General features: G+C 34.1%; 2 protein-coding genes across 4 annotated transcripts; both read right to left on the bottom strand.

Moving 5' to 3' along the window:
• Positions 1 to 16,260: 16,260 nt before the first annotated feature.
• Positions 16,261 to 17,788, bottom strand: LOC140978996 (uncharacterized). Its single transcript, XM_073444336.1, has 2 exons — positions 17,279 to 17,788; positions 16,261 to 17,200 (listed from the first exon to the last, which is right to left on the bottom strand). The coding sequence occupies exons 1-2, from the start codon at positions 17,567 to 17,569 to the stop codon at positions 16,577 to 16,579; spliced, it is 915 nt and encodes a 304-aa protein (XP_073300437.1). The 5' UTR covers positions 17,570 to 17,788; the 3' UTR covers positions 16,261 to 16,576.
• Positions 17,789 to 20,334: 2,546 nt separating this feature from the next.
• LOC140978994 (rhamnogalacturonan I rhamnosyltransferase 1-like) lies at positions 20,335 to 25,691 on the bottom strand. Of its 3 annotated transcripts, none has more exons than XM_073444335.1 (8): positions 24,989 to 25,691; positions 24,701 to 24,768; positions 24,536 to 24,624; positions 24,294 to 24,456; positions 23,060 to 23,349; positions 21,462 to 21,666; positions 21,128 to 21,285; positions 20,335 to 20,916 (listed from the first exon to the last, which is right to left on the bottom strand). In XM_073444335.1, the coding sequence occupies exons 1-8, from the start codon at positions 25,242 to 25,244 to the stop codon at positions 20,742 to 20,744; spliced, it is 1,404 nt and encodes a 467-aa protein (XP_073300436.1). In that variant the 5' UTR covers positions 25,245 to 25,691; the 3' UTR covers positions 20,335 to 20,741. The 3 variants fall into 3 exon arrangements, 2 of the variants coding, with proteins under 2 accessions (XP_073300436.1, XP_073300434.1); XM_073444333.1 differs by having other exon boundaries at positions 20,341 to 21,031; positions 24,989 to 25,689; XR_012175693.1 differs by having other exon boundaries at positions 20,826 to 20,916; positions 21,032 to 21,285; positions 24,989 to 25,690.
• Between the last annotated feature and the right edge of the window lie 989 nt (positions 25,692 to 26,680).

Raw genomic sequence — 26,680 nt, 5'->3', positions numbered from 1 at the left:
GGAGTTGTCAGATTTAGACCGTATTATGGCAGCAAATGGAATTTTTATGATTATGATTCACAGTCTCGAATTCCATTAGTATCTGCAATGGAAATGTTCCGGTTGTTGTCAATCGGCAATCAAGGATTTTTTATCTATGCTCTGGATGCAACACGGGAAGAACGATTGAAAGTTTCAGACATTCCCATTGTCAAGGATTTTCCAGATGTATTTCCTGATGAGATTCCCGATTTTCCGCCTCAAAGGGAAATAGATCTTAGCATTGAATTGATGCCAGGGACGAATCCTATTTCTAGAGCACCATATCGTTTAGCTCCAACAGAGTTGAAAGAACTCAAGGAACGACTACAGGATTTACTGGAGAAAGGCTATATCAGACCAAGTATGTCGCCCTAGGGAGCTCCAGTATTGTTCGTAAAGAAGAAAGACGGAACGATGAGAATGTGCATCGATTATCGGCAGTTGAATCGGGCTACTGTGAAGAATAAATATCCTCTGCCGCGTATTGATGACTTGTTTGATCAGTTGCAGGGTACTTCTGTGTATTCTAAGATTGATCTTCGTTCCGGATATCATCAGCTTAGAGTCCGAGAGGAAGATGTTCCTAAGACAGCATTTCGGACACGATATGGGCATTATGAATTCTTAGTTATGCCTTTCAGTTTGACTAATGCACCCGTGGTGTTTATGGATTTAATGAACCGGGTATTCGAGAATTCATCGATAGATTCATTATTGTATTTATTGATGATATCTTGATTTATTCTAAGTCAAAAACAGAGCACAAAGAACATTTGGCACTAGTCATTCAGACACTCAGAGAAGCACAATTGTATGCCAAATTTTCTAAGTGTGAGTTCTGGTTGGACATAGTTTTATTTTTAGGTCATGTTATATCTGCACAAGGAGTATCTGTTGATCCTAGTAAAGTTGAAGCTGTTATTAACTGGCCTAAACCAACAAATGTGTCTGAAATTCGAAGCTTTTTGGGATTAGCTGGGTATTATAGGTGTTTATTGAGGGATTTTCTAAAATAGCTAGGCCGATGACCCAGTTGACATAGAAAGATCGATGTTTTGTATGGACTGCAGAATGTGAGTCTAGATTCCGGACTTTGAAAGAAAAGTTGACCACAGATCCAATGCTAGCTTTGCCTTAAGGCTCAGGTGGATTTTTTGTCTGTACAGATGCTTCTCTAAATGGACTTGGTTGTGTTTTGATGCAAAATGGGCGAGTGATTGCGTATGCATCTCGTCAGTTGAAGCCACATGAGACTCGATATCCAGTTCATGATTTGGAGTTAGCTGCCATTGTGTTTGCATTGAAGATATGGCGTCATTATCTGTACGGGGAACAATTTGTGATTTATTCTGATCACAAGAGTCTGAAGTATCTTTTCACATAATCTGATTTGAATATGAGACAACTGCGATGGTTAGAATTGCTTAAAGACTTTGATTGTGATATTCAGTACCAACCAGGGACGATGAATCAAGTTGCAGATGCTCTGAGTAGAAAGGTTCAGCCTAAAATGTTGACATCTTTGACTATTTCAAAAGTTCATGAGCATTTAGGAACTTCAGGATGGGCTTATCGGTCTAAGGGCGAATACTTTATAGTTTCATCTATTCAAGTTGAACCACAAATTGTTTCTAAAATCAAAGCAGCACAGAGAACTGATCCGCGTGTTCATAAATTGAAAGAATCGACTATGACAGGTCAATCAGACAAGTTCAGTGTTGCTTCAGATGGATGTCTGCGCTATAATGGTAGACTTGTGGTTCCGAATTTGATAGATTTTAAAGAATCTATAATTCGAGAAGCTCATTGTAGTCGACACAGTGTTCATCCAGGAATCAGGAAGATGTATCATATATTGAAATCTCATTATTGGTGGGAAGGTATGAAGAAAGATATTTCTGAATTTGTAGCTCAATGTTTAACGTGCCAACAGGTTAAAGCTGAGAGAATGAGACCTGGTGGTATGTTACATAGTCTGGAAGTGCCACAATGGAATTGGGAGCACATTGCTATGGATTTTGGGACACACCTGCCTCGTTCAAATCGTGGTTGTGATGCGATTTGGGTGATTGTGGATAGATTATCCAAATCATCTCATTTTATTCCTTATGATCGTACTTGTACTTATAAGAAAATGGCAAAAATGTATATTGATCATATAGTAAGATTGCATGGTGTGCCAGTAACCACAGTATCAGATCGTGATCCCAGGTTTGCTTCGAATTTTTGGGGCAGTTTGCAATCAGCATTGGGTTCAAAGTTGGCAATGAGCACTGCATATCACCCACAGACAGATGGTCAGTCAGATAGGACCATTCAGACACTCGAGGATATGTTGCGAGCAGTCGTGATAGATTTTAGGGGTGCTTGGCAGGAATCATTGTCACTTGTTGAATTCTCTTACAATAACAGCTTCCAAGCAACCATCGGAATGGCACCATTTGAAGCCTTGTGCGGTAGAAAGTGTAGATCTCCGATATGCTGGGAAGATGTAGGAGAAAGACAAATGTCAATGCCAGAATTTATACAAGAAATGAAAGAGAAGGTTGAAATGATCAGGAAAAGAATGAAAGCAGCTCAAGATCATCAAGCCAGCTATGCTAATAAAAGACGTAGGCCTTTAGAATTTCAGGTTGGCGATCAGGTTTTCTTGAAGGTATCACCATTTCGTGGTACTATGAGATTTGGGCGTAAAGGGAAGCTAGCTCCGCGTTATATTGGTCCATATACGATTGTTGAGAGGATTGGCACTTTGGCTTATCGTTTGGACTTACCACAGAGTTTGTCTGCGATACACGATGTGTTTCATGTATCTATGCTGCGGAAGTACGAGCCCGATCCTTCTCATGTCTTGAGGACTGATGAGGTGGAGTTAGATAGTTCTCTTAGCTATGTTGAGCATCCAGTGCAAATTCTTGATCGCAAAGGGAAGCAACTGAGGAACAAGACGATTCCACTGGTTCTGGTGCAGTGGAGTAGACATAGGCGAGAAGAAGCTACATGGGAGTTAGAGTCTAGAATGCGTCAGGAATGGCATCATTTGTTTGAAAATGTAATAGATTACTCCATGTACTCTGAATTCCCTATGTACTATCAGTGGTAAATATTTATAAACCACTTTTGTATAAATGTTGTGTACGTTAGATTTCGAGGACGAAATCTTTTATTAGTAGGGGAGAATGTGAGAGCCCAGCCCAAATTGTTCCTAAAGCCCAGCCCATGTGGAGTAAGTTAAAAATTAAAAAAATAAAATAATAATAATAAAAAAAAAAAAGAAACAGAAGCTTCTCTCCCGTAAGTTGCATCGGCCGAGCTCTGTTTTCTTTTCTTCTTCAATTTCAAATCTTCTTCCTTCGATTGTGGCTGCACCGGTCGCCGAAAAATTCAAGTAAATATATATTCGGAAAGCCCATGACGAGAGCTATCCATTGATACCTATTTCGCAAGGTTTTATCGCGATCCCGTTCGAACCCGTGAACCTTGGCTCGTTCGAATTTTTCTCTTTTGCCTTGATTTCGTGTTCTTTCGAGCTTGTACAACTAATTCTGTAGTTGTATTCGAAACTTGAAGTGTTCGAGGTAAAAAATTCAGATTTTAAGGTTTTGAATTTTGGGTATTTTGATTTATTTGTGCTCCAATAATTAATATGTATTGTATTATTGATTGTAGGTGCTATATCGGAGATAATTAGAGGTATCTAACAGATTTTCGGAATTTATTTGGATTAAATTCGAAAATTCAGATTTAATTATTTGGGAATTTATGATTTTTGAAATGTTAAATTGTTATTGAGATGTGTTTATGGCGTTAGAGATAGAAAATGAAAATTTTGGAAATTCCTAGAAAATATCGAAAATTTCAGATTCGGTACGATTGAAGTTTCGAAATTTCAAGTTGTCCGGTATTGAGAGATTGAAGTTAAATAAATCGCTAGATTTGACTTGCGATGAGTTTTAGGAATTTTAAAGCCTAAATTATGGATTTTTGGAATTTTAGGCTAAATTAGTGAATTTTGAAATTTCTTTCGATAAATTCCTTAATTATTTAACTAAGATAGGAATTGATGCGTAATAAATAATTTTGCCACAGGATTGGAGTTTTCGAGAAATATTTAAGATATTTCGTGGTAAATTAAAGTCAATTGAGGTACGTATGAACTGTTTTCATTACGACGTCTATTATGACGTGAGATGACGTTGAGTATGTTGTAATGAGTTGTGGCGTGCTTTATGTGCTTCTGTGAATACGTGATTGCATTCATGTATTTATTTGAGTTGATACTATTAGTGCATAGCATTTCGAGCCTTGACTCCTTTGATTGCTATTGATATTGATATTGATCTATCGAGTTGTTGCGTCATCGATGGAGCGCGTGGGTAGGATTAGCACTCCTGATGACTTGCATGAGGGCTGAGCGGGTAGCTCCCGTACCCTCGAAGCTACGTGCATGGATGAGTGGCGACTTGATGTTGCGTTGCTACGTTCCTGGCACGGGTGGCCACTGTTACTGTTGTTGATGTGATTCATTTGGACTCCGTTTGGTATCCATTATCGGTTGTTACCCTTCACGCATTGCATTACATTGCATTGCATCGCATTTTACTTGATTTCATTTCATGTCAGTTATATTTATCGTAATATTACTGGTTCGTCGTACTGGGGCCCGACCCCTCGTTTCTTTTTACGCTGTGGTTGTTTTTGATGCCATAGCAGGTTATCCAGGAGGATTTAACGCGTCTGGTGGAGCGTCAGATAGTGGTGCCCAGTCGTCGAGTCATGGTTGAGAGTTCCCAGATATATATACTATATTATAGAGTCATACATTTACCGGGGAGATGCCCCGTGTAGCTGTACTGTTATTTTTACGATGTTTTGAATTGATAGTTGTGTGATTGAGCCTTGCCGGCTCTGCATGTGTTTAGTCTTGGCCAGTGTGGCTATAGGTTGTGAATTGATGTTATGACTTTATTTCGAGTGTATAAATATTATTTGTGATGTTTTGATTTTTTTGGGATGTCCTGTTTACGAATAGGTCATGCCGAAATTTCTGTAGGCCCAAAATGAAAAATTTTAATCGCTTTCGCTGTTTATATTAAGATATCCTGGTTGTTTGATCATTAAATATTAAATCAGGAGCACGGGCCCCCACAAATTTCTCTTTCATTTGAGGAAGTTAAATATAATCAGTCAAGCCTTCCTTACAAAGTTGCTTAGCTTAACTGTGAACAGTCGGGTTAAGTGTCAAGTCTTAAGGCAAAGAATGAAAGGCTTAAGATATAGAATGAACGAGTACATGTTGAGCATAAGTAGTTGATTTCTGAGAATTAAAAATTAGCCGAGCTAATCAAAATTTGGAACAAGTGATTAGTCAGCCTTGAGAAAACGTTGGGGCTACAAATGTCATCAAGTGACATGACAAGTCTCGGCTTTAGCAGTAATGATGGTAGCCTCACTGACAACAATACTCTGTCACAACTGAACATGTGCAAAAGAAAATATTCATTTTGTTATATCCAGTGTGATATATTAACATTCGGAGAAAACCCACAAAGTTGAAAAACATGTTGAACAGATGAACAACGACAGAAAATTTGGTATAGTTTATACACTAGTGATAAGTGTAAGAATTGCACATAATTTATGCGAGAATCCATTTTGAATTATGTTAGTTTCGAACAGAATTATGCGTTTTTGGGTTGTTTTGAATGTCAATACAGGAATGGAGAAAAAAAAGTATATGATGCCACACTGATTCAAGAATAACAGAGCTGGACGCGCACCCACACCAAAGCATGTGCAACCACGTGCATGGAAAAGTAGTAAGCGCACAGAAGGTCGCACGCGGCCGTGCCAGAACACTCGCAGCCACGCACGCAGAGTTGCACAAAGAAGGGCATAAGGTTGCGCTGCCACGCGAGAACGAGACAACCGCATAACTCCAGGAGCTTGCGCACGGTAGCGCCAAATCACGCGCAACCGCGCGCAAGAGGCGTACAAAATCCGACTTGCATGAATAAAAGGAGACCTAGGGTAGAAATGAAGGACACATTCGTTCTTTGGGAGAGAATTGACATGAGAGACAAGAGGACAAACGAGACGAAGAATTGGAACGTAAAGATCGATCACGAAGACGAAGAACAACGAATATGGGGACAGAGACGCCACTTCTGATTTGTCATTTAAGTCTTTCGCCCTTTTATTTCTTGCGTTGCGATCTAAACCTTCGAACATGTTTTTCTTTTATTTATATTTCATTATGAACTAATTTTTCCTTTCTAGATAATGATGTAGCTTTGTTGATACGATAATTTTGACTCGCTTGTTTATATGAATGAATTCCTTTTGGTTTAATTGTGTTTCTTTGTTTTTATTCGAGTTCAGTTTACTGACCATAAATTGTCGGTGTCTGATTAATTCTACAACTCGGGAGATGGACTAGGATTATATATCATTAGAGACACATCGTTAAATGTTTATATCGTTCGGAAGTCGTATAACTTTAGTGAGACCTAGGTAAGATCATCATTTTCATAAATCATTTAAAATTAGTTTTTTTTATCAGGAATGTTTAAATCGAAGTTTGAATGATACAGTTTATTTGTCATTTGGGAAAGGGGGAATAAAATAATTAAGTGTTCTTGGCCATTAAATGATTGGAATTCATGAATATAAATGCAATCGGGAATAATTATTATGGGAACTTAGTGAAATCATTCATCTAGATATTTTCTCTCTTTGATATTTCTCAATTCGGTGATTAGATTAATATTTATTTGCAATTAATTTGTTTTAAGCAGACCAAATCATTAATTGATTTTTCTAGATAAAATCGTGACTATTTTAATTACAAGCATTTGTATACTTTTATTTAGATACTCCTCGTGGGAACGATAATTTACTCTCATATATTAAAACTTGACAACCATATGCTTGCGGACGGAAAATACACAACAACTAGAGAGATCTCATGCCAAGCCTAACTACACTACTACAAAAACGGCAAACGACAACGGATAAAATCCGATGTCGTAGCCATTTTAAAACTGTTGTAACTGAGGGTGTTGTTGAAAGTCCGTTCAATGACAACGGATTTTATCCGTTGTGGTAGATCAAATTTGCGACGGATTTTAAAAACCATCGCAAATAAAAATAGCGACGGGTTTGAATAAAACCGTCGCTAATTCAAAATTAGCGACGGTTACATAAACCGTCGCAATTTCAAATTAGCGACGGTTTGGTCCACCGTCGCTAATTTAAAATTAGCGACGGGTAACAATGAAGTCCGTCGCTAAGATTAGCGACGGTCAGTAATCAAGATTTCCGTCGCTAATTTGTTTCGAAAAATAAAAAAAATACTTTTAATAATTTAATAAATCTAAAATAAACTAATAATCTAAACTAAAATCGTGTAAAAGAAAAAAATTTTAAGTGTTGTGAAGTAGTAAAATCGTGTAAAAGAGAAAAATTTTAAGTGTTATGAAGTGGTTAGAATAATTTTACGTGTTGTGTGAAAGTGATAAAATTGTGTAAGAGAGAAAAATTTTAAGTGTTATGAAGTGGTGATATAAAAATTTTAAGTGTTATGAACTGGTGAGAAAAATTTTAAGTGTTGTGTGAAGTGATAAAATGGTGTAAAAGAGAAAAATTTTAAGTGTTGTGAAGTGTTGGGAGGAAAATGTATCGAAAATGGAGATATTTATAGACAGTTTGCGATGGGTTAGCGACGGTAAATGCTAAACCGTCGCATATTTTTATTTGGCAACGGTTTGGATTTAAGCGACGGTTGTAAAACAATGTCGCTAATTTTAGAGACGGTGTTTATTAAACTGTCGCTAAATTTAAAGATGCGACGGGTTTTTTTAAAACAGTCACTAAAATTAGAGACGGTTATTTCAAAACCGTAGCTAATTTAAAATTAGCGACGGTTTTGAGAAACTGTCGCTAAATTTAGCGTAGCTACGGTTGTTGAAAAACCGTCGCTAAATATTGCAACGTTTTCCAAAACCGTTGTTGTTTGTCAAAAAACCACGCTAATCGACAACGATTTCTTCAAACCGTTGTCAATTGTCCAAAAAAGCACGCTAATAGACAACGGTTCATAGAACTGTTGTTGTTGACCCTAAAAAAACGCTCAAAGACAACAGTTCTATAAAACCGTTGTCATTGATCCCAAAAACCGTTTTCTTTGACCCCCCAAAGACAACGGTTTTGTTGTCTTTGCCCCCCAAAAGACAACGGTTTTATCGAAAACCGTTGTTAAAAAACATACAACAACGATTTTTGTGAAAAACCGTTGTCGTATGTGTGTTGTTGTATGCAGAATTTCTTGTAGTGCTAGTCTGGTAACAGATTCAGTTTGGTAAGGTACAAATCTATAAAGGTTAAGCCCTACCAATACTATAACATTAGGCATGTTCAAAAGAGATACAAGCATACCAACTATCATATGAAGGCGAAAAAATATTTTGTTTCAAATGCACACAGAGCATCAAACATATATATGTTTGCACAGCCTTTTCGGAACAAACTAGGTGTTCGGAAATTTTAGCTGATCTACGTGTGAGTTCCTAAGGGACTAATCCCGTTTGGAACCAAATAAAATTGAGTACTAGTTGATTTTATCTGTGCTTGTAGGTGAACAAGGAAAAAGGGCTGAGAAATTTAGTTTGGTACTTAGACAGTGGTTGTTCGAGACACATAATTGTCCAAGCCCAACTGTTAGCAAAACTGATCAAATGTGAAGGACCTGAGTTCACTTTTGGTAACAACGCAAATGATAAAATCGTGGGTAAAGTTAAGATTACTCATGGAAATGTTGTGATTAATGCTAGTTTTTTTTAAAAAAATATGTTTTATAATTTAATTAATATTAGTCAACTTTGTGATAATGGTCATTTAGTTGAATTTTATAAGAATAATTTTTTGAATAAGGATGTTGACGGTCGAACCTTACTGACATGCTTTAGAAATGATAATACCTATAAAATTGATGGAATAGCAATTATCTAGCATCAACTAAGTGTTTTGTAGTAGTAAATCATGATAAACAATGATTACGACATAAGAAGTTAAATCATCTTAATTTTAGATCAATTAATAATCTTCATAGATTGAACCAAGTTGATGGATTACCTGATATAGAATTTGTAAAGAATCATGTATGTTCTGCATGTCAGTTAGGCAAACAGATCAGATCTAATTTTAAAAATAAAGGTAGTAAACTGACAAGTAGATTCTTAGAACTACTTATTGCATATAAATTTGTTTGGACTTATACTTGTAATGCTCTTAGGAACAATTAAATACAATTTTGTTATTTTTTATGATTATTTCAGATTTACATTAGTTATATTCTTAAGTGGTAAAGATCATGCAATTGATCATCTAATTAAATTTCTTATACGCACAGAAGAAAAATCAATTTTAGTAATCAAGATAAGAAGTGATAGAAGTACTGAATTCACTAATAAAACGTTGGATGAATATTATCATAATCGGGAATTCAAAATGAGTACTCTACCGCTAAAACTCCTTAGCAAAATAGAGTTAATGAAAGAATTAACATGACCTTGAAGAAAGCTGCTCGAACGATACTTGTTTATTTTGGTGTTTCTCAGAAATTTTTTTACAAAATCAATCAACATTGCTTGCTACACACAAAACATAACGATGATTAACAATAAGGATAGTAAAAGTCCATATTAAATATGGAATGAGATTAAACCAAATCTATCTTATTTTCATACATTTGCATGTAAATATGATATTCCTAATAATGACAAAAATCATCTATTTGCTTTTGATGCCAAGTCTGAAATTTGTATATTTCTTGGTTATTCTGATGTCAGTGAGGCTTGTTGTTTGTTTAACAAGAAAACTTTAGATGTTGAGGAAATTGTTCATGTTGTATTCGAGGAAACTGAACTAATTGATCATGACACTAACCTTGCTGATATAATTAATCAGATGAAAAAATTTATTTAGAAGATGGCAACAAAGGAGAGATCAACTTGAACAAAAGAATTCATCAGTCACATGAAGCAGAAATTCCAGATCAGTCAGTCAGACAGGTTAGTGAGGAACAAGAAAATTATGTTGAACCAGACTGATCTAAATCAAATCGACTTGAACCAGACAATTGATATCCAAATTGACGACATCCAAGCTAGTAGACTTTGATGAAATTTTTTCACCGGTAGCTAGGCTAGAGGCTATCATAATATTTCATGCTTATGCTGCTTATAGAAACTTTAATAGATTATTGCAAGAGGAAGTTTATGTGCAATAACCTTAAGGTTTTGTTAATCATACATTTCCAAATCATGTTTTTATTTTAGGCAAAGAACAATATTGATTAAAACAAATATCACAAACCTGATATGACACACTATCACAATTCTTGCTTAATCATAATTTTACAATCGGCTCATTAGATAAAACTTTATTACATTTTTAAAAAACTTTGTTAGTCCATAATTATGCTGATGATATTATATTATGTTCAACTAACCTAAAACTACGCGAGAAGTTTTCCAAGTTGATACTGGACAAGTTCGAAATGAGCATGATGGACGAACTAACGTTCTTTCCCAGCTTACAAGTGAAGCAGTTAGACTCGAGGATTTTTTTAACCAACTCAAATACACTGAAGAGTTGCTGAAACATTTTAGAATGGAAACTTGCTCAGCTACAACAACCCAATGAGTTCATCAGTTAAGCTCGCTAAAGACGAAGTGAGAATACTACCGAGGTAACAATATATCGAGGTTTAATAGGTTTCGTATTATACATAACTGTCAGTCAACCTGATATTATGTTTGTATTGTGTATATGTGCTCGTTTTCAGTCTGGTCTTAAGCAATCACATGTATATATATTATAAATGTTGGGTTTTAATACATCAAGATTTTGCGTATTTTATTTTATTTTATTTTTACAATATGTTATTGAATTATAAATGGGTTGATATATTTAATTTTTAATGAAAATTTGTTAGCATAAATAACTTATCAAAATTTATAAATGCAAGAAAAGTATTGTTTTTGGTAATATACATCCCAAAAATCATACTTGTCGGCTAACTAATATTCTAATTAAGTTGTATATAATTTTGGTTGAAATTTTCTATTTACTATATTAAATTAAATAGTTTGAACTAATCTATCCACATAAAACGTAGCACAGTTGAGTCAAAAAATGGTGTTACAGTACTTTTATCTTGGAATCAATCTTAATTATAATCAACTATGTGGTCTACTTTAGAGAATTATATTTTTTTATGTCTACTTTAGAGATTTTGTCATTAATATAAATCAATTCGAGAAACCAGCAATATTTTGATAGTTTAACAAGAAATATTGTAAATAGTACAAAACTTTAAATATAACAATATCTTGAAATGAATTTTTTTTTTTAAAAAAAAAAAAGAAAAATTACAATTTTACTCTAGTAAGTTGATATGTTTTGGGTTTTATCCAGTAACTTGGATTTTTTTTATTTTGGTCTTTTTTTACCTGAAACCACTAAATCCACAAATGTTAGTTATTTAACAATGATACTCTCATATGTGTTTCATGTGACAAGAATAAAGCATTTAGTGGATTCGAGTAAAAACAAGACAACAAAAAAAAAAATCAAAATTGCTACATGAGAATCAAATTTTGAAAAATTACAGGATTAAACTCAAAACAGTCTAACTTACCGAACTAAAATTGAAATTTCCAAAAAAAAAAAATTATATCTTGAAGGTTGCTGGTTCTTGGCACGCAATATGTGTACATAGATTGAATTTTTTTTCATTTCACGCTAAATAATAAAATTATATTAAAATTTGAAACTTATACATATTATATTTTATGTGTCTTATAAAATTTTGGCAAAAACTTGTGTGAGACGGTCTCACAGGTCGTATTTGTGAGACGGATCTCTTATTTGGGTCATCCATGAAAAAGTATTACTTTTTATGCTAAAAGTATTACTTTTTATTGTGAATATGGGTAGGGTTGACCCGTCTCACATATTAAGATCTGTTAGACGGTCTCATGTACTCTGAAATTTTTGGGTCTTCTAAACTCGGATGTCATTGGAGATAGTTATGTGTGAATAGATCATTTATTGTAGTGGAGTTTTATTCAACATCAAATATTAAATAAAGTAAAGGTATATCTTATATTAAATAAACCAAAAAAAACATATGATGATATCAAAATTAGTATTAAAATATATAGAAAAAATTGAAATTTTTGTTATTTATATTTCTGTCTTTACGATTTTTATCTAATATGTAGTCAAATTTCAGTTTTTATTTTGACGTCTTTGTTTTTTTAATATAATTTTGGTCATTTTTTTCCGTATGTGATCGAGGTTGATATGTCATTTACCTAACGTCGACGTAATGTTTACGTGTGTAGCGTTACATCAATACTTTCAATGAAAAATGATTAAAATTGTCAAAATTTAAAAAATATAAGACCAAGATCTAATTTTTATGACATAAATAACCAGAATTATAGAAAAAGAAAAGAACACAACTTAAAAAAAAAAAAAAAAAAAAAAAAAAAAAAGAAGAAGCAATGACTAGTTCTGTACAAACGTTGTGATTGACCCATAAAGTTAATCTGAATAATCAAAGTTTCTGTCTTTTGAATTTTTGTAACAAATAAAAAAAAATTGCCAACTTTTTGAAAATACTAATACATTAAAGGTCATGTAAGGCACTAATTTAAAACACGTAATAATAGATTTCATGGGTTAAAAACTTTTCTTGTCTTATATTAACATATATTTCTAGCATTCCTATTTTTTATTCAAAGTTTTTGAATAAAAAAATCTATTTTTTTTCCAACCGAACGCACGATTTTTGTTGTAACGTTATTTTTGAAAAAAATCATGCATCGATCGGGACAGCACATACAGAATCTACCTGAAATATTACTGAGTCTTAATTAAGCCACATGATTCCATTTGAAAAATCTTCCAGGAATATATNTTCTCACCAAGTATTTATATATTAAAAAGTATGTCATTTTGAGTCATTAGACAAGACAATAAAAGATTTATAAACCGTTTCTACAAAAACTTTATAGAAAGTTTTAAAAGTTGTTTTAAGAACAAATATGTATTTAGACAACTATTTTATAAAAATTATTTACAATTAAAAATAATATATTTTGATTTTCATTATTGTCTCATTTATAAAAACATCAAAAAAAACATATCTCAATTGTTCTTTAAACATTATATTTTGATAACACTTTTTTGAAAATATTTTTAAAAAATATTTTACAAAAATCTTATTCAAACATATCCTTTAAGTTTTTTTCACTCGTAAAACATTTTCAAAATATTTTTCCAAACAGAGCCTAACTATTTTAAGTCATGTCAGATAAATTTCTCGCAACATAAATAGATTTTTTTTTAAAGTAAACGGTTCATACAAAATGTACTCTTATCGAAAACGAGAAAAAAACACAGAGAAAATTGGTGCGGATGGGAACATACCGGTTCACAAAGGTATTGACATAGGACAATCTGTTATAATATAAATCACCATAAGTTTTGAAAATGACAATAACATCATCGAGTTATTTTCTGAGGTCCAACTGCCAATTTCTTTTTATTATAAGACTTCTGACCATTGGACCAACTCAAGCTATCATATATCAAGCTGTTCATCTAAGCATATGCTTATCAGATTGTATCAGATCATCTAAGGATCAATTTGTGCTACTATACCAACTCAAGTAATCAAAGATAATTGTTGGATTGTGTTGTTGTTTCTAGTAAATTGAAGGTTCTTAAACAATCATAAGTTGTTGTGAGATCATTAAAAGTTTCGATTTAGTTAATGATAAGTCCTAATCAAAATGGGTTGTTACGATATAGAGAACCCAGCTCTGATACGACTGTTGGGTTATCGGTTTTCTCGTGTCCAAAACGCAGCGTAAGTTTAAAAAGTTTATTTTGACATTCAAAATATTATCTTGGACACTCGTATGGTTTAAGTTAAAAGAACATACATAGGGAGTTTATAATTTACCTTTGTGACTAAATCACTCGACACCAACTATTCCGGTATTAGCGGATGTAGATCTTTTTGCATTTCCTATGAACTTTCTTCAAAATCTTCTTTATTCAATCTCCTAATCCGGTCTACGGCTGAATTACTTGTTCCTTTTCTAACTTGGACTAGAAAGTATAGAAGATATTTTTCACGTTGGAGAGCAAAAATTGAGAGGTGGCTCAAAACCTTGAAAAATTGAAGTGGCCGAATTTTTGGAGAGAAGGGAGTGAAATTTTCGAAGATTGCAAGGAAGAGAATGGAGGCTAGGGTTATAGCTCTCATTCCTTAAAACAAAAGCCTTAAACTAATTACCTTAATTATAGATTTATGTTCCATAATTAACATTAATGAGCTTGATTAATTAATTGAACCAGTCCAACTAGTTTAATTAATTATATCAAAGTCCAATAAAACTTTAATTATTTAGTATATTAGATTTGTACTCCTACAAGCTCATTAAACATACTTCTCACTACATTTAATTTAATATTTAATAAATTCAACTTGTGAGTTTAATAATTTAAATTCTCAAATTTTATAAATTCAATTTCTTGAATTTATTCTCTCCGAATTTTAAATATCATAAATTCAACTTCTTGAATTTACTATTTCGTAAATTCAACTCTTTGAATTTATTCTCTCAAAATTTAATTATCATAAATTCAACTCCTTGAATTTACTATATCATAATTTTATATAAATTCAACTCTTTGAATTTATTCTCAACGGGAACAAAATGATCATGTGCTTGTGTGACCTTCAATGGTTCAGGGATGCAGCTAGCCGTGGGTTCACAACTCTTTGTGATTCATGACATAATCTTTTATTCGAACTTACCCTAATTTGTCTCATTCCATACACCAACATTTGATCATAAGAATGTCAGGAATCATTTTCTGATAAAACTCATCGAATCATGGTAAGAGTGTCTAGTAGCATCGCTCCATGATTCCCTAAGTATTACTGATAGTGCCTGCAAAAATCAGTTGGTTATGATTAACATACAGTACGGTCCCTTTATCTCATACATCTCGATCGAATCTGCAACTATTGGTTCATCGAGGGGTTGCATATTAAATTTGATAGCTATGTGATACAATCATAAAATATTCATAGTTTCATCGTATGTACAACTAGAGAACTATTTCCCTGATGTAATCTCACACTCTGACCAGATATTTCATGTACTACTATTTCGTTAGATCACATAGGATATCTACACCCGTAAGTGAGAGATGAATCCACGACTACAATACACTGGCTCCTACACATTTCGCAATTGCACCTAACCTCGCCACCTTGTGACCCCCGCGGAGTCGGTAAACGAGTCAAATCACAATCCTAGTATGTAGAGCCTCAGTGTTCTCTCGGGTCATAAGGACTAATCATGTACAATCACAACCGCGAACTTTTTCTCTCGATGAATGATAACCACTTGGAAAGTCCGAGGGAGGGGTTGTTCGGTACAATCATCGTACGGTTACCTATCTGCATGAATGGACGTCTATATGCCCTTACCATGAAACACGGTACACAACATCACATATGCGAGTCTCAAGCTCAAGCGGTCTTTATCCTTATTTTAGGCGGCTGAATTGACTAGGAACGAATTTAGAATATGTAGTGTTTACAAATGAGTTTCAAGATCGAATTACGATTCATTTGTATTCAAGTATAATCAATGAGTTTATTAATGCTGATTGCATAGGTATACAGATAAAGTAAAATGAAACCATAAAAAGTTAAATTATATTAAAATAAAGATTGTTTATTTCACTTGAGTCAATGAATTCCATAGCCAACCGTTGGTTTGAAGATATCTACTGTAACACTAATATTTCAAACGGTTTGCCGAAGATGTGAATGCGTTATCTGGTTATTATACGACCATCGAAGAGATAAAATAATCAAGCAAATTACAGGATGAATAGCTGAAGGATCTTGGTACAAGGCTTCAAATAGCAGTTGGTGTAAGATTAGGAGAGAGAAGGGTATTAGAGCAACTCCAACCCTTGCTCCACAATGGAGTTGCTCCATTGTGGAGCACGGTTTCAACTCCATTGTGGAGCAAGGTTTTTCACTCCAATCCAGCACCAAAAATGGTGCTGGACTGGAGTTGTCCTAAAACCCACTCTAGATGTGGCGCAGTACAAAGTGCTGCGCCACATCTCTTTTATTTTTTTTTAAATTTTTTTATTTGTTTTTAAATAATTATAAATATTTAATATTTTATTATATATTAATTATATAATTAATATTTTTATTTTTTAAATTTTTAAAATAATTTCCTCTTGAAACTTAAATATTAATTTAAATTTTTTTAAAATTTTTTTTTAAAATTAAATAGATATTAAATTAATTTAATAAACAACCAATTATATTACTAGTACATTAAAATGATACATTTTACAACATAATACGAAATAATTTTAAAAACAACAACAAACAAACAACAAAATTACGATACAAACAATAAAATTTATTAAATGATATTTAGTAATCTGGTAAACCAGATCCTGATCCTCCAATATCGCCAAAATAAGATCCAAAGTTGTCTCGATTTTCAGCTTGAAGTCTCTTTTGCAAAATCTTTTCTTGTTGAGTTCTAGTGTATTCACGCAAATTTGGATCAATGATTTTGCTCAAATCTTTGTATAAAATTCTATCCTCCATTTTTCTTTCCTCTTGTTGAAGTCTCATCCTTTGAAGGTCATAATTTTGTTGTCTTTCAACGGTTCCTTGTTTCAAAACATCCAAAAGTTCGCGATGTTGTTCTTCCATTGTACGCTGAATTTGAGAAATATCTTCATCTCTTTTCTTCTTCAATTTGGCTTTTTTCACTCCAATTGGTCTTTGAAAACTGTCATCAATATTGTCGTCATTTAAATGTATTGCAAATGCAGAGAAGCTAGGTGAACCTGATTGTGGCGATTCTTCAGCTGGAGTATCAGACTGTGAAGTATCCAGATTAGTAGCACGTAGTTTAGATTTTTTGGTTATCGAAATTTTATCTCCTGAAAGTTTTTCACAATCCTTCACAATATCCCACACATGATCAAATGAAAATGGTTTGTTATCTTTACTGTCTTGTATATACAGTACTTTTGCGCGGTTCATCTACATAAAAACCATTAAAAATTAGTTAAGAAATTTGAATGTGAATGACTCATAACTTTTTTTAAAAAAATAACTTACGATATCTTGTTCAGATGCACCACTAGGCTTGAGGTTTTCAATTTGTCGAATGCATCCTCTCATACGGGCAACAGAAGTGAGGATGTTTCCCATGCGCTTCTCAACTGATCTTTGAGGTCGTGGATGTAAATCACTTCTTCTTTCTTTGTTGTATTTCTCAGCAACCCGAGACCAGAATTGAGTTCTCGATTGACTTATACCTATAATGGGATCCTGTGAAACATCAAGATAAATATGACACAAAAACTTATCTTCATCAACGGTGTAGTTCTTTCTTGAACTTTCTTCCATCTATCTTTCGCTAATATGCTTATAGGTGTATTGATATGTTTTGAATATAGATGTTACTATTTATAGTATTTCGGATTATCTTTAGAAAATATGCAAAAGAAATGATAGTCGTTTGATTAGATTTCGATGGATATCAGGCTCTGAAATCTCATCTGTGTGCCATCCGTCGGATGAGATTACCAAAATCTAATCCTACGGATGGTACAAGGATGAGATCACCAAAAACAAATGCCTGACAGGTAGAATTCTTTTATCAAACACCAAATTCTATTACTATATACCTTTCTTTATTCATTAATAACTAGTGGACAAACTCAAATTGCAGTTCTGCCTTCCTCGTGACCGTTGAGTCACATGGTAAGAGATATATGCCATTGGATGAGATTCCTTATCTAATGAAATCTAATTCTATGGATGGAAAGATTTCGAGATAGGAAATCTCATCCATATTATCGTAATAAATTCTATATAAACTCTAATTCGTGGTATACATTTTTCAAACAATTTATATTAAAAAAAAATGAATTCTTCATCAGGCTCATCGTCATTATCCGATAATGAAGATGAAATAACTAATTATTTGATCATCGATAAAGCCATTGATGAGATTCAAGGAGCAATCATTAGCCATATTCATGCACGCAATACGATACTACACACCTACATCAATAAACAAGTTAACGAAGGTCCGAGAAGAGGATCCATTCCAGGTCACATTGTAATTCACCGCGATAGAGAAATAGCCGATCAGAATTTGTTCAACGACTATTTTGCTGAAAATCCCAGATTTCATGAAGGTATTTTTCGACTACGATTTCGGATGTCTCGTCATCTATTCCTTCACATTGTGGATGGTGTCAAGAATCATGATAGCTACTTCATACAGCGCAGTGATGGCTTGGGACGACTAGGGTTATCAACTAATCAGAAAGCAACAGCTGCAATTCGAATGTTAGCATATGCCATGGCCGCGGATGCAACCGATGAATACATCAAAATAGGAGAGTCAACTGCAATTGAATGCTTGCAACGGTTTTGTCGAGAAGTGGTGGAAGTTTTTGGAGCCCAGTACTTACGAGCTCCAACAGCCAACGATGTTGCTCGACTCTTGCATATTGGTAAACAACGAGGCTTTCCAGGAATGTTGGGAAGTCTGGATTGTATGCATTGGAAGTGGAAGAACTGTCCTACTGCTTGGGCTGGGCAATATTCAAGTCGAAGTGGGTCTCCAACAATTATTTTAGAAGCAGTGGCCGATTATGATCTTTGGATATGGCACGCATATTTTGGTATGCCTGGATCAAATAATGACATCAATGTTTTAGAGGCTTCTAATATATTTTCAAATTTGGCTCAAGGCATTGCTTCTACTGCCAATTATACTATTTATGGCAAAGAATATAATACTGACTATTACCTAGCAGATGGTATCTATCCAAAGTGGTCAACTATTGTGCAAACTATCAGTAATCCACTTGGACCGAAAAAAAGATATTTTGCTATGAAACAAGAGTCGTGTAGGAAAGATGTGGAGCGAGCATTTGGTGTTCTTCAATCTCGATTTGCAATCGTGGCAAATCCAGCACGTTCGTGGCGTAAAAACAATTTGCATGATATAATGACAGCATGCATTATCATGCACAAAATGATTATTGAAGATGAACGTGACCTCAGTGCACCAATTGAAGATGCAAGGGAAGCACCGCTTGCCGATGTGGAAATGGTGGTCAATGACGAAAGTACAAGATTCGAAGAATTTCTCTCTCGGTATAAGAAAATAAAAAACAGAGATGCTCACTATGAACTACGAAATGCGTTAATTGAGCACTTATGGGAAGAATATAGTAATTCTAATATTTAATATTGTGCTTGTATCGTATTTATTTCTTAAAATAAATATTTGTATCATTTTCAATGTTTTTTAACTTATATATAATGTTATGCTTGTATTGTATTTTATTCTTGAAATAAATATTTATATCGTTTTCAATGATTATATTGAAATAAAATATTTGTATCATTAAATAATTATTTTATTTATATAAAATAATTAATCGATTTTCTAATAAATAATGAAATAATATAATTATATTTATTATGTATAATTGTGTAATGGAATTATAAATAGTTATTATTGAATTAAAATTAATATTATAAGAATATTCTGAGAATATTCTTTTTTAGTGTAGAATGTAGTGTAGATAGGTTGGAGATGAATTTAGTGTTACACTATTGTAGTGCAGAATATAGTGCAGAATGTAGTGCAGTAGGTTGGAGATGGTCTTACCACAAATTTATGATGTCTTCAAGGAAATGGAGTTGGAATTAGATGTACTGGAATATTACCAGGAAAGGAGACTTGAAGATCTCGGTCTGGTAGGGGAGCAAGGTGATATAATCTTCTGGGAACCAAAGTAAAAGGGGATAACACCGATTTTCTTATGGAATCTAATGATTTCTCCAAAAGAGCGAACTTTATGTATGCATGCGCAAATTTGTGACAAGATTTCTGAGGAACTGCAGAAGCATTTCACAGCACATTTTGGTAATTTATTGAAGAAATGGGGATTGAAACCAGAGATAGCAGGAAGTTTCTTTTGGGTTGTATTGAGTTCTACTTCTTGTAAAATAGTTACACAGATTAGGGAATTTTAAGATAGTTTTTGCTTTGAGTGGTTATGTACTGCCTATTGTTAACAGGTGCCAAATGTACATCGTGAATGTCAAAAAGGGAATCCATGTCTCAATATACCAGACCCGAATAATCGAATAAAAAGTAAAATTTATGTTTATTCGTAACACATCCTTTCGATGAATGGGTTAGTTCTGCACGTGACTTTCTCGTGATACAGATTACAAGGAAACTAGTGTATAATATAGCTGTGGTATCAAGGTGGTACACTGCTTCAACAAATAGGGGAAAAGTAAAGCAAAAACACAATTAACAAAATGACTACCGGCACTAAATCCTTGAATCATCTTATCCCTTTTTTTGCCTTCTTCCATGCCCGGCAAGAACATTCAATCAAACATCTTGCTAATTCCTAAAATGAATTCGAGCGCCTTTGATGTCCATGTCATTCTAGCTTGGCTTATAAAAGGGGATTTCATTTCTTTCATTTCGCCACTAAATGCACATATGCAGGTCGAGTTTCTGAATATCTTCGAAATTTCAGACGTGTTTCACGGGACTATATTGTGGTTGTATTGCCAGGGCTGGATGAGTACCCACACCCCGTACCTTCACATAGACATTCTTGCGGATTTGCATAGAAATACTCTTCTTCTTTAGGCTTGTCTGCAATAACTCTTCTAGGAATTGGCTGACCCGTTCTTTTTTCATGTGCCTGCCGAACAGCGAAGGAAAATTCGTCCCATGATAAAGTTCCATTTTGATGTAAATCCAACAATTCAACAAGTTTGGTACGATTCAGTTGGAATGTCTTTTTGAACCCATGATACCTGCAAAAGAAGGGATGAGAAATATCCTTGGAGATGGTTTCAAATTAATCTCATTAAGAGTATTATATCCATTATTTCAAACTTCAAACTGGTTACCTACGATGACCTTCCACGATTCTTGCCATATTTCCATCATATGTGGGAACAAAAATATCGCTGGCAACAGAAACCATGAAGTCAAGAGCTGCCATTTGAGACGAATGATTCTGGAATTGCCGCAAATCTTCACGATCTAGCAGCATCTCCTTTTTCAACTGTATTAACAATGATGGCAACATTTTCGATAAATGACAAACTTAACGATAGAAAAAGAGCACGAAAGGTAAATCATGATCTACATTTTGCTAAATGACTCCCCCTCACACACTCATGTGAGCACTAATTTAAGGCACTAGGAGAAAAAAAAGATGTGGAAAATGGCGTGACTCACAATCCTCGGAAAGGCAGCTCTTAGTGTTGCAAGTCTCCTTTCATTACCATAGATTTCACCGGATGCAATATAGATCTGAATCTTTTTATCGAAATCCAATGCTTGCAAAACCAAAGCTGTCTCTTCAGGGGTGAGAGGACATAAGCCATGAGATCTTTTCTCTTCTGATACTATTTCTTTCTCCCTCCACCAAGGAAATGCATACCTGAATCAAGAATGACATCAAGAAATCAAATGAAGCAGCTAAAAGAAAGGAAAGGAAGGGGTGGGGGTTGGAGAACCTGAATTACCAACTTCACCAGGAGATAAGAGGAATAGAACGAGTTGCAAAATTACATTGCTAAAAGCCCCCAGAAATAAGATAAGTACGTTCAGAAATTCCATATCATAGTTTAGACATCAAGATTTGTATCATCATCATTGCCATACCAAAACGAGCATCACATGTATCTGGGTTCTTTATTCCCAAGTGAGTGGCCATTGCACATTAAATAGCAATTTTCCTTAAGTTCTCTTAAAATTAAAACCTTGTGAAGACTGGAGTCGAGGAAGTCCAGACTTGTATAAATAATAGAAATAGGTATAGAGAGAGAGTTGGTCCTGACCTCCGAAGCAAAAACAACTGGATAATACCAACCACCCAGACTATGGGAAAGAGAGACAAAAGGCAATGATGATGCAGCTGCCACAACTAGATAGGGCTGGTCTTGGACTAAATTAAACTTAGTTAATAAGCATACCAAACCACTGCAACAACACCGAATGCTAAGGGGTTATTTAGTTCCCTGGAATGAAAATCACCATCTATTGGCCATGAAATAGATTAAATTGACAAGATGATGGACCTGAATGCTGTACTTATTTCTGGAGAACTTTAATCAGGGTGTCTGGAAACAAAAGCACGTGAATGGATTCAAACATTTTAATATGGTAGAAAGCTCACTGTTGGATGATAAAATAGCAATCTTGAAGTATTAAATTATGGAAGTATTTCAATAGTAGTCACAAAATCAATGACTGTAAATCTTAAGCTCGCGTGACTTCTCTCTCTCTTTTTAAAATCCTGCCAAACCTACCCATTTATTAATCTTTCTCTATCAGGAAGTAGAAAACACCCCGGCCCTCACTCAATTTGTGAACAGTGTCTAGCCAGGCGTATAAACAAGTTCTGCAAAATATAACGGTTTGTTTATTGTATAAAGCTCATCTATATGAGGCCTTGATTACAGGGGCCTCATGGGATTTAAGTAGAAACAGCGAAACACATGGTAGAATAATTCAAAAATACAGTATCTACATAAGACTGTATAGTGCAATGTTGCAGAAGTGGAGAAACATCATTTTCAAGTATTGCGAGTCTGTGACCGTTATTAGGATAGTATTTATGATATTTGAGTTTTAGAACAAATTTCCAAAAGATATATGTACTAGTTTCCTTGATCAAAACAAGACACTCAGGTACATTAACACATTTTAAAAAGTGAATTTTTCTATCACCATGAAAGAGATGTTTTAGAAACAAATCTTTTGACTTTTGTTTTCACAAGTATATCCATATATAATTACTGGATAAAGGTTGAATTCCTAGAAGCAATTACCTCAGTTGTTTGAGATTCTCTGCTTCCTCGTCGGTGCAGCCATGAGTGCAACCTGAGAAAGCCAGCATGTCCATCTCATATCTCAAATGCAACGCTAAATAAGGTCCCTTCTGTTGAATAATATGAATCAACTTATTTCCCAGGGCCTCAATTTCATGCGTGAACTTTAATGCATGAAAATTGACACGACATCTAAGTCTCTGGAGCTCCAGAGGGATCCCATTATTTGCCAGCCGTGAGTCTGTTCGGTTAAATTGAATCACCTTGTGCATTTCAAAGAGAGGCAGAAGCTGTATGGTGTATACATAAAAATGAATAATGTCCAATATTACCAATTTGTGAAAAGATTACTGAGAAAAACATGAAGAGACAGAAGTTACATATCTTAAAGTAACATTGATATAAATTTTCTAAGCAATTTGTGCCCCATATCATAAGCCCTAGAGGGAACATGTAAAGACAAACAAATTATGGAGTAAGAACTGTAAGGCAGGCTGCAACCACAGACAAAATTATAAGAAATGTAATTTGGGAATTCTGTTGTAATTTATGTAGCTCTAAGATGCTACTATATACATGTGTGTTGTGTCACGCTTTGTAATTGTATTCGAGCTTCCAGAAGAAGTAAAATGAATTTTATTGAGACAGGAGTGGATTTTCTTTTTCATTTACTCATCAGTGTGTCTTCATTTATTTGCTTTTCTTTTCGATTTTTAGTTTGTTGTTCCTAACACAACATTTCTTCTCTCTACTAAAATATGATATTTAACAATTCAAATGTAGCCCTTCTCTCTTACATTCAAATATGTTTAATTTCTCATACATCGATCTCATCAGATTTAATTGATCTTGTAAAGAGCTTCCATATTGAAGCTAATAATAAACAAAATGAAATCATTGTTCCCTATTCTGCACTTTCGAAATCCAAATCAAAATAATTTTCAGGTTATCACTTGCATCTGAACTGCATTCGATATTTTGCTTGCAACTGATCATATTTAACAAGAAACAACTTCAAAAAATAAAAAAATCACTTTGTTTCCCTTTGCTGCTGCATGCATAGATGAGATACAAACCAAAATGAACTTAAAAATAACTCGTTCAAAGATGGCATAGCTCTCTAATCTTTTATATTTAAACAAAGAAAACAACAAATACATTCCAGTTTCACATGGTTTATTAAAAAATCAGACTGAAATTAAAACATGTTTGTGATGATACAAATTATACTGACCTGTTGCAGGTAGTATCGCTCACTTGACCAGCTAACTGGAGACATCACAAGTGGTTGATATCCATATCTCAGGCCAAATCTCTTTGGTAACCTCTTGATAATCCGAACTTCATCTCTTAATGAATCGATGAAATGTTTCACATCAAAAATATCCTCAAAATTGCTGCACAATAAACCACTTAGTTTCTAAATGCATGAATGAAATATATATGAAAGAAAATACTCCATTTCACGATATCTACCTGGGATCAGCCCAGAATGACGCTTTATCAAGCTCAGGAACAACCAATGTAAGATTTAAAAGCCGGGCAACTGTTACCATATCACAAATCTGATGTTTCAGGCAGCTAATTAGACAAAGGAAACATAATAAGTAAAATATTGAGAAAGAAAGGTATAAAACTTACTGCGGATCGCATTTGATTCAAGCCTCCATTGCAAGAGACTTTTAGAAAGCCATTGCTTGTGTAGTTCCCTTCAAGATATTATGTTAAGTTAAACAACTTACACATGCGAACTATGCCACATAGTCCAAACCACATTTAAAATTTTGAAATCCTTCTACATTGCAGTTCTTGCATACATAGCAAAGCAGCAACAAATGAGATTAAATCAACAGAATCAAGTAATAAGCAAACAATGCATCAACTCAAAAACCACAATCAACCCGCTTAGACCTAAAAAAGACTACTCACTGGCAGGAACTAGAGGCGGAGGGGAAGAAGGCAAAGATCCCTCAACGCGAATCAACATTTTCGTGAAACCCGGGATTCCGCCTAACAAATGGGGGTGCCACAGCTCTCCAACTGTAACAAGTTGAACCAAACACGTCCATATTAAAATGCTAGAACACACCCTAATAAACCAAACTTGCAATCTCGTCCTCGGCGTAGCATGCCCCTGTAATGGCAGCACTTTTTCTACAAATCTCTCCGATCTAACGCCCTCCATTTAACCCTCATTTCGACGCCAAGAATTCATCACGGATGATTCAAGCAGCTAGTATAACACGAATTTTGTTCACAAACAGTGGTCTTTAACCACAACATGTGCATCTCCCTGTATCATGAAATTTGAAATGTGGGCTGGCCGAAGATTCAAACTTTGTCGCACATCAGGGAGTTCGAACAAAACCCAATTCACAAAAATCTGGAGAAAAAAATTTACTTCTATTTTTTTAATGAAAAATATATATACGTAGGCATATTCGCAACAAGATTGAGGAGGTGGGATTCCTATGAAAAAGGTGTGAATTGATAAATCTAAACAGGTAACGGTGAATTTCACGAGGAAGAAAGAAGTGGAATTAATGAGGAGTGATTCTCAAGAAATGGAAAAAAAATAAAAAATAAAAAACAAACTCTTTTTTCTCTGATTTTCCAAAAATGAATGATGACAAAAAGACACACACTGTCCCCCTTCAACTCTCTTACACCGAATTCTAAAAAAAAATTCTTACACAAAGACTTTAGAGATCAGATTTAGGGGTACAAATAAGGTTGTCAAGCTCGAACTCAAGCCCAGTTTAATCGACTTTGAGTAGCTCGATCTTGCAATTGAGTCCAACTCAAGTATATGATGAATCTATTTGAGTTATATATATATATTATATATACCATCTGAGGCTTGGAATAAGAATTGAATCTGATACGTGGCATCGTTTTACCAAATTTTTCCTTAGTGGCTTTCGCACACATGGAGGTTATTGGTTTCCAGCCTATATACCATATTCGAATCATTGAACTAATAAAAGGAGGTATTTAATTTCCAGAATAAAAATGAATATAAGGTTCATCTATGGCAATTTTACAAAACATAAAAAGAATTATAAAAGATATACCAGAGAAATTAAACAACAGAGGATTTCCCGAAGACAACTTCAGAAACATAAATTCATAAAAATCACCCATGAACGTCTTAAACGCCATCTCTCGGCTAAGCAGGCTGAAGGGCTACAACATGAATTTATGCCTCTTAATTAACTTCGAACCTTGTGTTTACTATTTCTTGGTTCGTCTTTAAACCTTATGTCCAACCATTAACCCTCATATTTCATTAAATTCTAAAATTTAAATGAAATCTTTTATCATTTCAATTTAATTCCAAGTTACAAATAAATAAAGATCATGGTTTAGTAATGGGATGATTTAACACAAATGTTTTAGCCTGTCATTCAGGCTAATATATGAAATATAAAAATTAAAAACTGTAAATAAAAATAGAAAATAAAAACAGTAAACTTACAGAATTGTAATCAGAAGAAGCAAACTTGATTGAATAAGTGGAAGCTTTTATTAAGAAGGGTTGTTTACAAGAGAGGAATAGAGGGGAGCAAACTCGACCGTGTTCTCCTAAAAACACAGACCTAACCTATATATAGATGAAAG

The sequence above is a fragment of the Primulina huaijiensis genome, chromosome 6 (assembly GCF_012295235.1).
Source record: "Primulina huaijiensis isolate GDHJ02 chromosome 6, ASM1229523v2, whole genome shotgun sequence".
NCBI classification, from domain to species: domain Eukaryota; kingdom Viridiplantae; phylum Streptophyta; class Magnoliopsida; order Lamiales; family Gesneriaceae; genus Primulina; species Primulina huaijiensis.
Note: the sequence above shows the minus strand (reverse complement) of the source record. Positions and strands in the feature narration are given on the sequence as shown.

Excerpts from the sequence above, each read along its gene's own strand:
- LOC140978996 (XM_073444336.1), bottom strand. The coding sequence starts at position 17,569 with ATGGAAGAAAGTTCAAGAAAGAACTACACCGTTGATGAAGATAAGTTT. Across the intron at positions 17,201-17,278 it reads GTGCATCTGAACAAGATATC|ATGAACCGCGCAAAAGTACT; the intron begins GTAAGTTATTTT and ends GTTTTTATGTAG.
- LOC140978994 (XM_073444333.1), bottom strand. The coding sequence starts at position 25,244 with ATGGAGGGCGTTAGATCGGAGAGATTTGTAGAAAAAGTGCTGCCATTA. Across the intron at positions 24,769-24,988 it reads TCCGCCTCTAGTTCCTGCCA|GGAACTACACAAGCAATGGC; the intron begins GTGAGTAGTCTT and ends AATATCTTGAAG. Across the intron at positions 21,667-23,059 it reads GAGAATCTCAAACAACTGAG|GTATGCATTTCCTTGGTGGA; the intron begins GTAATTGCTTCT and ends TTCTTGATTCAG.